This window comes from Primulina huaijiensis, chromosome 3 (genome assembly GCF_012295235.1).
Source record: "Primulina huaijiensis isolate GDHJ02 chromosome 3, ASM1229523v2, whole genome shotgun sequence".
Lineage (NCBI taxonomy): Eukaryota > Viridiplantae > Streptophyta > Magnoliopsida > Lamiales > Gesneriaceae > Primulina > Primulina huaijiensis.
In genome coordinates this window covers 1,849,462-1,866,427 of record NC_133308.1, presented here as the reverse complement: position 1 = coordinate 1,866,427, position 16,966 = coordinate 1,849,462, and the positions used below count along the sequence as shown (strand labels likewise).

Genomic DNA, 16,966 nt, shown 5'->3' with positions numbered 1-16,966 from the left:
CACACCTATACCAGATACGTATGCATACATGAAGTGGGTTCGTGAACCTTTTCCTCTCATATTAGACTAAAAATTCTAATTTTACTTGCCACTTTATGGCAAAAAACGCAGCACATATATCATAAGGGTAAGTAGTTCTATTTCTTTGAAAGGTGGATGAAAGTGTAGATTCATATCTACCATGCACCAGTTTTTATTTGCACGTTGAATGATAGCTGAAGAATTGAAGAACATGAAACATCTCCCACATGCACTGTTAAGTTTATTATATATAGAGATTAATGTGCCTTGGTTCTAGTCTGGTAATTATAAGAAAAATTGTATGGTATTTGCACATGCAATGTTCCTTTCAGTCACGGAAATCATTGCATTGATCTCACTATGCATTCTCATTAACTTTCTCGTTCAGATAATTCTGTCGAAGCGAAGACCATTGCCGCCTGGCCCTAGAGGTTTCCCTGTGGTCGGAGCGCTTCCGCTATTAGGTAGAATGCCACACGTTGCTCTAGCCAAAATGGCCAAGACTTATGGCCCTATCATGTACCTGAAAGTAGGCAGCCGTGATATGGTGGTGGCGTCGACTCCGGACGCTGCGAAGTTGTTTCTTAAAACCTTCGAGTCGAATTTCTTGAACCGGCCGATTCATGCTGGCCCCACCATCCTCGCCTACAATTCGCAAGACATGGTTTTTGCACCCTACGGACCCAGGTGGAGGTTGCTCAGAAAATTGAGTAATCTCCATATGTTGGGAGGTAAAGCCCTGGATGACTGGGCCGATTTTCGTGCTGCAGAACTTGGACACATGCTCGAGGCGATGCATCAGTCAAGTGTACGTGGGGAAGCAGTGGTGTTAGGTGAGATTTTGGTCTACGCAATGGCTAATATGATCGGCAGAATTATACTGAGCAGACGGGTTTTCGCAACGAGAGGACGGGAATTGAACGAGTTCAAGGACATGGTGGTGGAGCTGATGACAACAGCAGGCTATTTCAACATTGGCGATTTCATTCACTGGATGGGTTGGATGGATTTGCAAGGGATTGAAAAAGGGATGAGAAAATTGCATAAGAAGTTCGATGATTTGATCAGCAGAATGCTGGACGAGCACTTGGAATCGCGCCACAAACGCAAGAACCGACCTGATTTTCTTGATGTCATGTTGGCAAATCGAGATGATATTAATTCCTCTGAGGAGGAGAAGCTTACCACAACCAATATTAAAGCTCTATTACTGGTTACCAATAATTAATGTTTCAACTTCCAATATATAATATTTATGCATGTATGCATGGTATATTCAAGTACATGTTTTGCATGCAGAACCTGTTTACTGCTGGGACCGATACATCATCAAGCGCAGTAGAATGGGCTCTTGCGGAGATGCTGAAGAACCCGGATATTATGCGCAAGGCACACGATGAAATGGATCGAGTTATCGGCCGGAACCGACGTCTGGTGGAGTCCGACATACCTAAATTGCCTTATCTGCAAGCGATATGCAAAGAGACATTTCGAAAGCACCCATCGACACCATTAAACCTACCTCGCATTTCAGCCGAAGCATGCACCGTAGATGGCTACTACATACCAAAGAACACAAGACTCAGCGTAAACATATGGGCAATTGGAAGGGATCCACAAGTTTGGGAAAATCCATCAGATTTCAACCCTGAGAGATTCTTGTCTGAAAAGTATGCGAAGATTGATCCGAAAGGAAACGATTTCGAGCTGATCCCATTCGGTGCCGGGAGGAGGATTTGTGCCGGAACAAGAATGGGAGTAGTGATGGTGGAATATATATTGGGGACTTTGGTTCACTCGTTTGATTGGAAATTTGATGGCGAAGAGATGGATATGGAGGAGACTTTTGGGCTAGCTTTGCAGAAAGCTGTGCCTCTTGCAGCCATGGTTACTCCTAGATTGCCTCCAACTTGTTATTTGGCTTCTAATTAGCACATCACTCGATTTATTTTTCAATTTCGGTTCCCGCATCGAGAACCTGTCACTTATATATGTAATATATATATCTATATCCATGAGTGATGTTTTCTTGTCCATCAAAAATGTTTTGTTTGGACTAACAATTTGATTTTTTGCTATTATTCTTTAAGTATCAAATCGTTTCATTCTCTTTCTTATACAAACAGAACTACAAAATTAATATAATACAAAAAGCCACTAAGTTTTGTTTGTATGTATTTTTATCATGTCATGTATAATATTATCATTAACTTTATGCCATGTCATGTATAACAGTAATAGAATAAATGCAATGAATCCCCGCTATGTTTTATCTTGTACCGACGTAGAATATCATGTCACGTCTATTTATAATAGTGGAAAATTTAGTGTTATTTAAAGAGGAGTACTCCTTTATAATCCATATGTAGCATAAGTATATAGCAGTGGTTTCTCAAGAACCGTAATTGTCATATCACAGCCACATTTTTTTAAAAAAAAAACACTATTTTCATGAATAGTTAACATATACCGAACAAGAACAGAAAGGTGACAAAGATTTTATCCCAACAACGAGCACAGAAATCCCCATTCGGGTCTTAGCATCCAATCGACTTTCAGACAATTCCGCCTTTGCAAACAATCCCCGATGGATTTTTCTGAGATTTTCAGTAAATATACCGTTCCTTAGCAAATCAATGATACAGTGCTATCGGAGAATTTTTTTTCCAATTGCTAAAGTCACCAAAAACCAAAATCCGATAATTGGACAGCTTTATGGAACTTTTGCCAATCTACGTGCATGATGTACACATTACAATTGAGTGCATGTGTATGTGTGAACCAAAATTTCCTAGGCTACCAGACTAGAGCTTAGTAGAGGTGAAATGAAACCAAATTACTGTGTTTCTTTGCTTGCCGCTTAATGATACAACGAAGTTCTACAGCTAATTTGTTTCAGAGCAAGTAGACGACTGGCATGCATACAAGGTACTCAAAAGGTAGGAAACTTAGGCCAGTGATGATGCCCAGACTCGAGCATTTCTAGCTCCTTTATGGAAGTTCCTGATTTTGAACAGATTAAACTTGCTCCAAACTCTCTTGATATCGATTGGGTGTAAAACATGCCCCAAAAGATGCCTGGAATCTCCAAAAATACCGATAGTTAGATGACAAACACATGCCACCCACAGTACCTTTATACAAGATGCAAATCCTGGGAAGAGATCTAAAGAAGCCCTTGTTAAGACAAAGACTATAGAAAGTAGTAGATACGGTTCCCTCGAAATTTTTCCTCCCTTGACGTTCCATTCCACAGCTGAAATAAGTTCGGATCATTCTTCATTTCATCTTCGACCAAAGCCACTAGTAATGGGCCCAACTCTAAGCAGAGAAAGAATTTGTGAATGAGATGAAGAGACTTGTCAAATCCAAAACTAGCAAGAAATTATTGATGTCATACTTCATGGTTTACAAGCGTTGCGGCAAAAGTAAGTTCTTACAGCATAAGGATTCTTCCTTCAAGGACAAACAAGGCCAATGGAAAATGAAAAGTTACTAATTTCTAATCTTGCATGCAAGACCCCCTACATATATACTCAACAGCCATTCAAAGCACATAAAACCCAGCAGCATTTTCATCTTATGAGTTCATCCATCACATGTCTCAAACAAAAGAAACAAGAATATGAGACGAATTAACAAACTGGAAAAAGTCGACTTCCAAACTCATAAATTCAGATGAATAAAGTTGCAAAATGTTGAGCATCACCCAAAAGCTCAAAGTTCAGGATGAGAACACATTTAGTTAACTTCCCAGATATTTTCCTTCACTCAACATAGGTTGCGACAGATAGAATAAGTATACCATGAATTCAACTCAATAGCAAGGAAAACACAGATATTACACTGCTGGTGCTACCTGTAGCTCTTTTATAAAAACTTATGACTGTCTGGAGATCTTTTGGACCATGATATCTCGTTCGGTTTGTTGGACGCACAATCAGTAGTGAGGGAACACTATGAATCCCATATCTAGAGAAAACACTGAAAAAGAGAACAAGTTAAATTCAGTTATTTCTACAACTTAAATGAAGAAATTATGTCTCCTCAACAGAGAATAGAAAAACTCATAGTACATGAAAAAAAGGAGATCCATCATTCGATGACACAAAACATTCCCACAAAAATATATTCGCCTCACATTAAAATACTCACAAAACTATTAGTGTTGAGGAAATATATTATGGTCCGAATAAAATACAAGAATAATTAAACATATTAAGGTCCCAGCAAAGAACAGTCGTCCATTATTGTACTTGTATAACCTCAATGTACTGCATAAATTTTGGTCAATGTTCACATCATTTGTTCACAAGCTTTGTAGAAGTATAGTGGACCAGGAGTCAAAAACTCGATACATGTTGAATGGACAAAAACAAAAGGGAAGGCTGGTTGGAAGTTGGTTACAGATATTTGCTCCTGGTAAAGTGGATCAAGAAGGCAGTTTTGTTCAACCCCCAGGAAACCAACATATAAAAGGACTGCCGAAGGGTTTGGATTTACAACTCTCTACTCAAGCCATCAGTGAAAAACAAAAAAAAAGAATCAACATTACCTGGAGGGAGATAATTCAAGAGTGCTTTCCTGTGATACAAAAGAAAGCAAGAGCGAATAGTGAGATTCCTTCTTTTTCGAGTGTATTGTTGTGATATCTTGAATTTGTAAACTTCAACGAGAGTATTCAAGTCTCCGGTGGATGTAGGACATCTTTTTTGGGCCGAACCACCTAAAATTCTTGTGTGCATTTACGATTCTTTTTCTATTCCTCATTCTCGCGTTTTGATTGTGATCGCTGGTTTGCTGGCATATTTGGAGTCATGAGAACACATTGATTTCTCGGACATTCTGATTGCTTCGAGACTGATATGAGCAAGTAATTTTTGCAGCAACTGTCACCAGAGACAAGTTTCTTTACTTGCTCAAATATCAAATACATGGCTCACAGAATAGAAGTCGATAGGTTTGATGGGACGGGAGATTTTGGATTATGGGGGCTCCGCATGTATGCCATACTTGTTCAACAAAAGGTCACAAAGACTCTAGGAGGAATGAATTGTCTACCAGAAACACAATCTGATGAAGCGAAATATGAGACAATGGAATTGGCCTTTAGCACCCTCACTTTGCATCTGGATGACAAGGTGCTGCGTGAAGTCTCAATATGATAAGATGATCAGAGTTGGATTCTTGACTAGTGGTTGCTCCTTTCATATGACCCCCAATAGGAGTTGGTTTGAATCACTCGAAGAACTAGATGGTGGTCATGTACTCCTTGGAAATAACAAGGCATGCATGATACTTCGCAAAGGGACTATAAGGTTCAAAATGTTCAATGAAGTAGAAAGAGTCCTTCAGGATGTGAGATATGTACCTATACTATAGAGAAACCTCATCTCTTTAGGTGCACTTGATCACTCTGGATCCTCATTCAAAGCAGAAAATGGGAAATTTGTTCTGCTTAAAGGATCTTTAATCATCATGAAAGGATTAAGATCAAATGGTCTGTATTTTCTGAATGGAAGAACAGTAGTTGGCTCGGTGGCCTTGATCGAAAAAGATAGCACAAGGTTGTGGGACCTTGGACTTGCCTACTTAAGTGAACGGGGCCTTGCAGAACTGCATAAATAAGGTGCATTTGGAAACAAGCCACTTAATAGCCTAGAATTCTGTGTAGATTGCATTGGAGGAAAGGTCACCAGAGTAAAGTTTGCAAAGGCATCGCATGTTACAAAGGCACCCTTGATTCTTCAATATAAATAAACTCTGATCTTTGGAGACCTTTAAGGACTATCTCCAATGGTAGTGCAAGGTAATTTATGAGCATTATTGATGACCATACAAGGAGAGTTTTGGTGTTTACTCTAAAACACAAGGCTGATTTTCTATACACCTTTAGAGATTGGCACATTCTGATCCAAGTTGGGATAGCTAGACATCTTACTGTGGTAGCAACTCGTCAAAAAAATGGACTCATTGAAAGAATGAATAGGAGTCTAGTTGATAGAGTGAGATGTATGCAATCATATCTGGTTTGCTGAAGTCCTTTTGGGCAGAGGCTGTCACTACAAAAACATACTTGATTAATAGATCACCATCTGTACCAATTGGATTTAAGACACCAATGAAAATGTGAACATGTAGAATTCCAGACTTTGAAAAACTAAGAGTATTTGGATGTGTTGTATTTGCTAATACAAATCAGGGCAAGTTAGACTCAAGAACAATCAAATGAGTGTTCCTTGGGTACCCAGAGGGAGTCAAGGGATACAAATTGTGGAGTATAGAGGCTGGCATGAAAAATCATAATTAGCAGAGATGTCTCCTTTGATGAAGATGAATTTCCCTTGAAGAAAAATGTTATTTCAACATCACCAAACACAAAATCAAATCCAACAAATGATACTTTAATTGAGATGGATTTTCTTATTGTCTCTACTCATTCTCAAGAACAACCAACTGATGATGTTGAACAAGCACCAGATTCATCTCAAGAACATCACAACATTAAAACTATCAATTGGCAAGAGACATACAAAGGAGATATATTAAACCTCATCTGAAATATGGTTATGCAGATCTTGTTTCTTATGCCTACCCAGTAGCTACAAAGATGAACGAGGAAGAACCTGTAAGGTGCAAAGAAGTCATGATTTCCAGAGATAAAGACCACTGGATCTTGGCAATGAAAAAAGAAATAAGTTCACTTAAAAAGAACAACACCTGGGAGTTGGTCCCTAAACCACAAGGACAGAAAGTTATAGTCTCTAAGTGGATCTTCAAGAAAAAAGGAAGAAATCCCTAATGTAGAGAAACCAAGATTCAACCCAATGTTGGTTGCAAGAGGATTATCTCAAGTAGAAGGGATAGAATACAATGGGATCATTTCACCTGTGGTTAAACACGTGTCCATTAGATCATACTCTCGATTAGCCTAAGAAGATCTTGAACTAGAACAGTTAGATCTTAAGACATCCTTTCTTCATAGAGAATTTGAAGAAACAATATACATGCAACAACTCGAGTTTTAATAGATCGAGACACGAGACCCGACCCGAATTTGACCCACTTTTATCCTTATTATTAATTATTAATTATTAAAAAAACGTACTAATAAAATAAAATTAATCATCAAAAAAACATCTGATTTATCTATTTTTTCAAAAAAAAAATGACAATAAATTATTTATCAAACATGTTAAATGATTAAAACAATATATTAATGATTTTTTAATTAAAAAATGAATAGAATNATTTTCTCCGTCAAAATCAATTTTGATTTATTTTGAAACTAAAAACGACCAATATAAAATTAATTACTTTCACTATTCCATATGTATGTAATTGAAAATTGATTGCAATTAATATAGTTACAATAAATTGTAAATGAAAAATAAGATATTTCCAATCTTGTAAAAATAGTAAAATATTTATGTAAATGAAAATTGATTGTAATTAATATATTTAAAATAAATTGTAAATGAAAAATAAGATATTCCAATCGGGTAAAAATCGAATGACTATAGACCATAGTAACGGGACACATGAATATAATATAAGGAAAAACTTATGTGAGACGGTCTCACATGTTGTATTTTGTGAGATGAATATCTTATTTGGGTCATCCATGAAAAAATATTACTTTTTATGCTAAGAGTATTACTTTTTATTGTGAATATCGGTAGGGTTGACCCGTCTCACAGATAAAGATTTGTGAGACCGTATCACAAGAGACCTACTCATATATATATATATATATATATTTATTATTATGATTATTATTATTATTATTATTAAATAGACATATTTTTGAGGTATTTTTAAAAATAGTTTACAGTTAATATTCTTTATATTTTTGAGAAAACTATTATTTTACATTTTTTTTATTGTCCCAACAAATATTATGATACAGCAGTGACGTAACTAAGCCATTGAGAAAAGGCCACGTTTCAGCTGTCCGGAGTGACGGGGAGATATGCAAATACACGGAAAAGAAGGGATGAGAAGGAAATAAAGTATTTGAAAAATCACTAAATTTAAGACGGAAACGAACCCGTAAAATTTCCTTTGGCTTCCTCAATCCCAAACCCTACTAGAGTTTGCTTTGTGGCGGCTCCGACGTATACTCCTCTTTTCGCTGTCGTTTTAGGGTTCCGCTTACTTTCTCCATTGATTACTCCGTACAAAGAAGGATCTTATCCATAGGTCATGTCTGCCGTTGCTCCTACCGCAGATCGTATCCTTCAGCTGATTTTTTGTGTGGTTTTTCTTATAATTTCAGTTTTTGGCTCGGTTTTGTGGAATTTTTTTTTATTCTTTTAGTTTATTTTGTTTATGTGCTTATTTATTTTTAGATTCGGTTTCGTTTTATTTATTTATATTTTTTTTTTTTGTAGATCTGAGCTGGGTTTTAAGATGTTAGCTCTTAGGTGGGGTAAAAAAAATTTAAAATATATTTTTTCTGATATTTTTGGGTCTGGATCACAAGGAATTTTATTTTTATTTTGGTATCATATACGTGCAGATTTACCTGCTGCTGGCTGAATACTCCCCTCTTGCTAAGTGCCGTTGAAACCATTTTTTGCTAGACGGAAGTTTTTATCTAATAATTTGTTTTTCTAAAGCTTCATTTAACTGTAAAGTTTGATATGCTATTGATTCATACGGGAAGGAGTTTGAATGTTTGCTGTTTTTATCCCGCACTAACTCAGGATAATGGGTTTTTTTTTTGCTGAGATTTATTTTGAATCATGACATCAACTTGGGATTTCTTTCTGTTTTAAAGCAAGAGCTGGTTAGTGCATGAATTATTTATGTTTTTTGCCATTGCTTCATCGAAGTTTTGGAACAGAGGATCCGTTATGGGCTAAAAAAAATGCGATCCTTTACTGTTATCTGCTATAGAGGGTGCAGATTTGTTGCAGAATTTGACTTTGGATTCACAAGCAAAAACGTTTGAAGTTTCGGATGCCACCAAAAAGGTATTTGAGCTTTATTGTGCTTAAATTATATTTCTGACATTGTTTAAATCTTTTGGGGCATTAACATATCTCAAACTTTTTCTATGATTTTCGGATTGTGAACTCTCAGCCTTCAGTTGATTCTGCTAATGCGGTGAATAGGATTCAGGCAGATCGATCAATCTCACCTCTAATACCGGATTTCATGGATCCAACAATGTGTTACCTCCCAAGTGGTTATCCTTCCCCTGCATACTATTATAGCGGTAAGTTGCTCCTGTAAATCTTGATGTTTTCTATTGTTTATGCTCCTGATTGTGCAGGTTATTGAATTTGCTCTGGATTCATATTGTTTGTATCATATTCCTGATATTAACCCGCCCCTTTGCATTTAGGTTATGATGGGAGTGCTAATGACTGGGACGAATATAACCGATTTGTGAATCCTGATGGGTCAGAGATTTCCGCAGTAAGATCTCTTTCTCCTGATTATTTATTTAGGTGCAGGCATATCGATTGGCTAATAATATGTGGCATTTATGTGATTAATTATTGTAAATTCTTGATATGTTAGCTGTGAGACTGATTGAAGTTTAAACTCTATTGTTTAATATCATGCCTTCATTTGGAAAATTTCCAGGGTGTTTATGGGGACAACACATCACTTTTATACCACCATGGATATAGTTACGCTCCTTATGCTCCTTATTCTCCCGCTGTTTCTCCTGTTCCAACGGTTGGACATGATGGTCAGACATATGGAGCTCAGCACTATCAATACCCAACTCCCTATTTCCAGTCGCTGACACCAACAGGTGGTCAGTTCCCCACTATGGCTGCACCCCCTAAAGGGGATATAGCCACTGCTGCAGCAGCCGACCAAGCATCATTGCCTATTGATTCTGCTAATTCAAAATCTAATGGCATTTCCAATGGCGGGACCACGAAGGGAAATAATGTTTCAGCACAAGCGAGAGCAACATACAACTCTTCATTTAATGTGAATGGGTCCTATGGAAGGAGTTCTTTGACTGGCGGAATTCCGACGTCTGGTTATCAGGATCCTAGGTTTGGATTCGATGGTATACAGGTACCATTCCCATGGATGGAGAGCCCATACTTTTTGGATGGACAGCCGAGATCTATAGGTAGTTCTACCTTGACTTCGTCAAGTGCAAATGTAAATGATGCTCCTTCATCCCGGAGTCAGAATAACCAACATCACTTCATGGTATGCCTAATATGACCACCACCATTGATGAACTTTTGCAGTTCTGTAAAGTATTTTTGTCCTGTTGATCTATTTTCTTATCTGCTAATTCTTTGCATCCTGACGGAAGCAGTTCGCATCTTGATTGAAGCATTTACATGTTGGTCTCTTTATCCTATTGTTTTGCACAAGGGATTGATGACGCTCACACTTTAAGCTCTTACTAACTTTTTATTATCCTCTCGAACATATAAATAATAGGATACTACTTTTTTCATCCTCAGGGATTGCACCACCCAAGGCCAATGTCTGCCATGAACACATCCAATGGATACATGAATAGATTGTTTCCGAATAAATTTTATGGTCAATACGGAAAAGCTTATAAGTCGGGTCTGGGCTATGGATCTAATGGATATGATTCACGAACAAATGGACGTGACTGGATGACTCTTGATAGTAAGTATAGGCCCAGGGGAAGAGGAAATGGTCTCTATGGTTATGGCAACGAGAGCATGGATGGTCTGAATGAACTGAACAGAGGACCAAGAGCTAAAATCTCCAAGAGTCCGAAGGGCTTCACTCCAACTGTTCTCGCTGTCAAAGGGCAAAACATTACCTTAACCGGGGCTGCTGATTATGATAAAGAGAAGTCAAGTGTGTGCCCCGACCGGGAACAGTACAACCGACCAGATTTCCCTGAAACCTACGCAGATGCAAGGTTCTTTATCATCAAGTCATACAGTGAGGATGATGTTCATAAGAGCATCAAGTACAATGTCTGGACCAGCACACCCAATGGTAACAAGAAGCTGGATAGTGCATACCAGGATTCTCAAACAAAGCCCGGAGGCTGCCCTGTTTTCCTCTTCTTCTCCGTAAAAGCATATCTATAACTCAGTGTGGTTACTTATTTGGGTTGATGGCATTTTCCTTTATAATTGTTCTGACATGTTCTCCTTTGCCTAGGTTAACACCAGTGGTCAATTTGTTGGTGTTGGGGAGATGGGTGGGCCTGTTGATTTTAACAAGAATGTTGAGTATTGGCAGCAGGACAAGTGGATTGGTTGTTTCCCTGTTAGGTGGCACATTGTGAAGGACGTACCAAACAGTCTGTTGAAACACATCATTCTTGAAGATAATGAAAACAAACCAGTTACTAATAGTAGGGACACACAGGAGGTATTATATTTGCTTATCTTATGTGACTCACTGTCAACAATGTTGGTGGTATTAGTTTAATTGGTTCTTGGTTATTTTGGAGGGAATATTAAAAATAAATGTTTTAATCCTGTATACAGGTTAGACTGGAGTTGGGGCTTCAGATGCTCAAAATATTTAAAGATCATGCTATTAAACAATGTATCCTGGATGATTTTGATTTTTACGAGGACCGCCAGAAGAGAATTCAGGAGAAGAAAGCAAAGCAACAGCAATTCCAGAAGCAAGTGAGTGAATGATGTACTTATTTCTAATTTTATATTCTTGTACTGGTCTGTGAACCTTCAATTGTCATGCATGTATATTTCACATTTTTCTGGTCTTCGTCGTTTAGGCTCAAGTATGGGAAGGAAAACCCTCTGAAGAGAAGAACAAGGAAAACATAAATGGGGATCCAAAGCTTCTCAAATCATCAGAGGTGGCCTCTGATTTGAACAAACAATCGACAACAGTTGTAAAGACAATTGGGGATTTTTCCACCTTGAAAAATGACCCCCCTCCAAAATCTGGAGATAATCTCAAATCTGCCACTGTTCCGGAGAAGATTGTAGTTAATGGGGTTGCGAATGGTTGCTAGTTTCGACCATGCTGGAAGGGCAAACCCATTGAAATATACTTGAAGCTTTTATGGCAAGCATTGGTGGTGCCCTTTGACGTCTTGGTTGCTGGAAATGTATGAAGTCCCAGAGCTATATATTGGAAGACTTTCGTAGCATGGAGCCCTGTTTTTTTCCTCATGTTTAGTTGGTGCTGGCAGGTTTTCATGTGTTTACAGGGTTTGGGTTTTAGGAGTCTTGTTTTTCCTTTTTTTAGTTTTTATGTTACCTTTTTATTAATGCTCAGTTTTCTGTGTTTTACCTTTCTTTTGTGGGAGTCGGCTATCTGATCTTGTAAAGCTAGCCTAGCCTATTTTTGTATCGTGAAAGAGAAAGCTAGATTCAAGGTTGGATAAAGCACTACAAAACTCTAGTTGATTTAAGAATTTTCCCATCGTGTTATCTTCAAAATTGTCTCGTTGCAGTGATTAACTCACAATCAAAACGTCTACCTGAATTCGAATCATCATGAAACATATTTGATGTAAAATACCACATATGATACATACCATTATCATTATGAGATTTAAACATGAGGTTACGGCAATGTTACATTGACCTGGTTAGTGGATACCTAATGCTAGGGCTGACACCCCTGACAACACTCCACGGACTATGAAACATCAAAGTGAGACTGACCGCAAAAAAGCCTACGAAATATCCAACCCCAAATGGGATATCAGGCGAACTCTCCTCCTCTTCCTCTGATGGCATTTCAACTGATGACTTTACCTGACAGTTTCTATGCAGTACAATGCCACAGAGTTTTGGATTCCCCTCGAATGAAGAAGCGGGGAACGTATCAAACTGGCCCCCCCTTGGAATTTCTCCTTGAAGATCGTTGTTGGCGACGCTAAATGCAGACAAGAAATGGAGCCTTTCTAGTGATCTTGGGATCTCACCCTGAAGATGATTCCCCGACATGTCCAATCTTTCCAAATTAACGAGACTGGACAATTCGGTAGGGATGCTACCGTTGAAGAAGTTGTTGGCGAGTTCCAGTGTGTGCAGAAGCTTCAACTGCCCTATCTCTTTTGGGATACTGCCAGTAAGCCTGTTGTTCCCGACTTTCAGTCCCCTCGGCAAGTTAAACAGGCGATTGTATTGAAGACTGTCGAATAAGAAAGGCAGTGCTAAGTAACTCAAATCTGAACTTGAGTTATCCGATATCAAAGCTGGTAACCGGCCTAGTTTGGGTGGAAGACCTCCAGACAGGAAATTTTGTGTAAGGTTTAGGACAAATAGGCTCGGCATGTCCCCTAACCAAGTCGGAATCGGGCCATAAATTTGATTGTAGGAGAGATTTAACAATTTGACCTTCCTCAGTTTAGCAATCCAGAGAGGGATCCGACCCTTGAGCTGGCACCCTCCCAGAGTGAGTATTTGCAGATTTTGGAATCCATTTAGATGCAGGAGGTCCGGCATCGGTTCGTTGTTGAAGCACCTGGATAGAAAGAGAACCTCAAGATTGTCACAGTGTCTGAGAATCTCCAAAGCACCAGCAACATTAGACAGGTAATTGTCTGAAATCGAGAGGTGGGCTAAAGATTTTAATGAAGCCATGCAAGGTGGAATTTCACCCACTAGCTTGTTGTAGGCCAGCCGAATCGCAGTCAGGGACCGGCACAAACAGAGGCTTCCAGGTATCTCTCCGGCGAAGCTGTTGTTGCCAAAATCAATGGCTTGAAGACGCTGGAGTTTAGAGAAATCAAGGGTCGAAATTTCACCTCCAAACAGATTGTTTCGCAGCAGGAGGGTTTTCAGATTGGAGCAATCTGTTAAAGAAGGTGGCACGGAGCCATTCAAGCTGTTGGTGTGAAGCTGGAGCTGTTCCAAATTCGTAAGCAACCCAATATCTGGAGGGATCCCACCACTCAATTCATTGACATGGAGCTCTAAAATCCTGAGATTGGAAAGCATAGAAATACTGTTGTCGATTGGCCCCGAAAGTTGGTTGTTTGTGAGGGAAATTTCTTCCAAGGTCTTCAGATTGTACATATCCAACGGAATCAATCCCGACAGAACGTTGAAACCTGCCCGGAACACTTGCAATCTAGAACACCCACTGATCCCCGGAGCCACAACGCCACTGAACTTATTCATGGAGAAATCCAAGGTCTCAAGAAGCTGGGAGCTGCTGCAGATAGATGAAGGGATTGGCCCCGTAAAGCTATTGTTGCTGACATTGAACTGGATCAAATTCGACCCTAGACGAAGTGACAAAGGATCAATAGACCCATTAAACAGATTGCTAGACAGATCCAAGGTTCGAATGGAAATGGGCAATGTCAGATTGGCTTGAAAGATTGAACCAGAGAGACGATTGTAACTCAAGTCCAGTGTTTGTAGTCGACCAAAAACGATGTCGGGAACAGGGCCGGAGAGCTGGTTTCTCGAAAGATTGAGATGAGAAAGAAAAGTAAGGTTGAGAACAAAGGTGGGAAAAATGGTTCCACGGAGGCCTCTGCTGGGCAACGATAAATGGCTGACTCGACCGTCGGAGCTTCTACAAGTCACGCCTTCCCATTCGCAACAATCAGCGGAAGAAGACCAATTCAGAGGGATGGCGGCGGAGATGTATCGATCGAAAGTTAGGAGAGAATGACGCTCGATTTGATGGCAGCAGAGAACATTCGGGGAAGAAGAGAAAACGAGCAGAAGAAAGATGAGCAAACTTGACATTGATGGGTTGAATATTTGGATTAAGTTTTGCTGTGTGTTTGTTTTGTATGTACATTTTACCTTCCCCTCTTTATATTGTTATATTATATTACATCTTTTTTTTATTACAATTCACGAACTCGGAGAAACCCATTATTCCGACAGAGGTGAGACCACTGAATTACAAGTCCGATCTCATATTATATTATATCTTAAAAAAATTAATTTACAAATAATTATAGAAACACATTTTCTACATTACCCGTTAATCGGGGAGTGTATATTTCAAGTAGGGGAGACCATTCGGTCACCGAACGAATCAAATTAATAGAAACCGATCTTCGATTATAAATTGGAAAATTGTTATTAAAATTAAAAAGTGATCAGGATATAAGTAAAAGATGCTTGGACCAACTAGGAAAACAGATAGAGACATGAGTCGTAGTCCTAAGGGCATTCAGATTTGAAAGACAAGCCAGGACTACGAATAAGAACAATAGTGGACCAACTTATGGATTCATCCCATTGGGCAGTGTAAATTATTGACTCAGCTTCCTCGTCTCTTTCTTGATTTTAAAATCATTAGTTTGACTTTTAGATCCCCGCTTGAAGTTTCACCTCAATTTAAATATATATAAAAAATTGAATTTAAAAACGAATATAATATGTAAAAAAAAATATCTAAGTTTATTATTTTAACAATTTAATTCATTAGATCGAGTTTTATCCGATGCACATCGAAAAATATTGATTATGAATTCTCATGTCATAGAAAAAATACTGCACAGCTGAGCACCAGGGGAGTGGGAGGCACGGCACACTCAGCGGGAGAAGGTTGAATATTGTGCTTGATTAGCGTGTGGTCAACAGCTAAAGCAAAAGGTCGTTGTGACTTGTAAGTCTAGTTTTACTTCAAGTGTTCTTACTTTACTATATAATAATAATAATAATACTAGTACTGGGATGCATATTTTCGTGTAGAATGGATCTCATCTGAGATCGTCTCATGGATTTTAATCTGTGAGACGGGTCAACTTTATACATATTCACAATAAAAAGTTATACTCTTAGCATAAAAAGTAATACTTTTTCATGGATGACCCAAATTAGAGATCCGTCTCACAAAGACGACCCGTGAGACCGTCTCACACAAGTTTTTGCCTTTCGTGTATGTTACAATCTGTTTTTTTTATAAAGATAAAATAAAAATAAATAAATGGTAAAATTTAAAAAAAATAGACAAAATGCCTTAACGTAGAGTCATACAAAATTAATAGATATACATCAATTTTACAAATGTGATATTTTAATAAATAAATATGAGTACGATTGACCTTTCTTACGAATGAAAATTCGTGAGATCACTTCACTAAAGACCTACTCTTTACATATATGATTGTATGACTGACTTTCACATAATATGTTTTAAATAGTATAACAGCTCAAGCAACATTGTTCTACCCAGCAAAGATATTTATTGCACCAACATAATTTGAGATCGTGTTTGGATAGATGGATTCAAATTCTACCCAGCAAAGATAATAAATAAATTATATTTATTTAACAAATTTTTCAAATAATTTTGATATGTTGTTCGTCAATCGTGTTTATCTCTATACCGACCGCTGAGATATTACTCACCTAGTGGAGGTATAATTTTGATATATTTTATTATAGTGTCACCTCAACGATAGACACATAGATAAATATTGTTGGAAAATATGTCAAAATTATCTCTTCAAATGATTTATTAATTGTCATTGTTACACAAAAAACGAAGATATATTTTAAATCAGGCAAATAACTAATGTTATAAAACTATCCGTACACTTTTGGTGTGTGTAATGTTATCCTTTTTACGAAACCAGTCTATCTATCCCCATACCTGTGGGCTTAGCACAAAATGTTTTTAAATTTTTAGTCTTACTTGTCCATTGCATAATTGCTAACTGTTCTTATTATGTTATGGAATTAGCTCAAATATTCTTTTAATATTTTAACCCGAATCATATTCTATCATTAAATTTCATAATTTTAGAATTTGCTATCCTTTTTCATAATATATATATATATGATTGAAGTATTCTCCATCATGATATTATAGATCTCGATATATCGATTTTTTTACGTAAAATTTTTTTATTCGTATTTAATTTAACCTATCCTACTACAAAATTTTGATTTCGTCTCTGGTGGGGGAATTCCTATCTGATTATAGGACTCACACAACTGGGATTTGAACCCTTTTATGATTTGTAATCAATATTTATGACAAATCTAAATATTTATAATCCATATGC

At 37.8% G+C, this 16,966-nt stretch overlaps 3 protein-coding genes, 1 long non-coding RNA gene and 1 pseudogene across 4 annotated transcripts; 3 read left to right on the top strand and 2 right to left on the bottom strand.

The window, feature by feature from the left end:
• Window positions 1–288: 288 nt before the first annotated feature.
• Window positions 289–2,032, top strand: LOC140972934 (flavonoid 3',5'-hydroxylase 1-like). The gene is made up of 2 exons (XM_073435414.1): window positions 289–1,234; window positions 1,321–2,032. The coding sequence occupies exons 1-2, from the start codon at window positions 323–325 to the stop codon at window positions 1,951–1,953; spliced, it is 1,545 nt and encodes a 514-aa protein (XP_073291515.1). The 5' UTR covers window positions 289–322; the 3' UTR covers window positions 1,954–2,032.
• A 549-nt stretch (window positions 2,033–2,581) lies between these two features.
• LOC140972931 (5'-adenylylsulfate reductase-like 5) lies at window positions 2,582–7,022 on the bottom strand (annotated as a pseudogene).
• On the top strand, window positions 3,999–6,685 carry LOC140972933 (uncharacterized). The gene is made up of 2 exons (XR_012174554.1): window positions 3,999–5,617; window positions 5,696–6,685. It is a non-coding gene; the product is annotated as an uncharacterized lncRNA (long non-coding RNA).
• A 1,013-nt stretch (window positions 7,023–8,035) lies between the features above and the next one.
• Window positions 8,036–12,407, top strand: LOC140972930 (YTH domain-containing protein ECT4-like). Its single transcript, XM_073435413.1, has 9 exons — window positions 8,036–8,254; window positions 8,923–8,999; window positions 9,109–9,244; window positions 9,374–9,447; window positions 9,619–10,209; window positions 10,473–11,066; window positions 11,158–11,370; window positions 11,490–11,636; window positions 11,744–12,407. The coding sequence occupies exons 1-9, from the start codon at window positions 8,227–8,229 to the stop codon at window positions 11,984–11,986; spliced, it is 2,103 nt and encodes a 700-aa protein (XP_073291514.1). The 5' UTR covers window positions 8,036–8,226; the 3' UTR covers window positions 11,987–12,407.
• LOC140972929 (receptor-like protein 3) lies at window positions 12,204–14,748 on the bottom strand. The gene has a single exon (XM_073435412.1). The coding sequence runs from the start codon at window positions 14,685–14,687 to the stop codon at window positions 12,555–12,557; it is 2,133 nt and encodes a 710-aa protein (XP_073291513.1). The 5' UTR covers window positions 14,688–14,748; the 3' UTR covers window positions 12,204–12,554.
• Between the last annotated feature and the right edge of the window lie 2,218 nt (window positions 14,749–16,966).

Coding starts and splice junctions, on each gene's coding strand:
- LOC140972934 (XM_073435414.1), top strand. CDS start 323: ATGGTATTTGCACATGCAATGTTCCTTTCAGTCACGGAAATCATTGCA. Junction 1,235..1,320: donor ATATTAAAGCTCTATTACTG/GTTACCAATAAT, acceptor TTTTGCATGCAG/AACCTGTTTACTGCTGGGAC.
- LOC140972930 (XM_073435413.1), top strand. CDS start 8,227: ATGTCTGCCGTTGCTCCTACCGCAGATC. Junction 9,448..9,618: donor ATGGGTCAGAGATTTCCGCA/GTAAGATCTCTT, acceptor GAAAATTTCCAG/GGTGTTTATGGGGACAACAC. Junction 11,371..11,489: donor ATAGTAGGGACACACAGGAG/GTATTATATTTG, acceptor TCCTGTATACAG/GTTAGACTGGAGTTGGGGCT.
- LOC140972929 (XM_073435412.1), bottom strand. CDS start 14,687: ATGTCAAGTTTGCTCATCTTTCTTCTGCTCGTTTTCTCTTCTTCCCCG.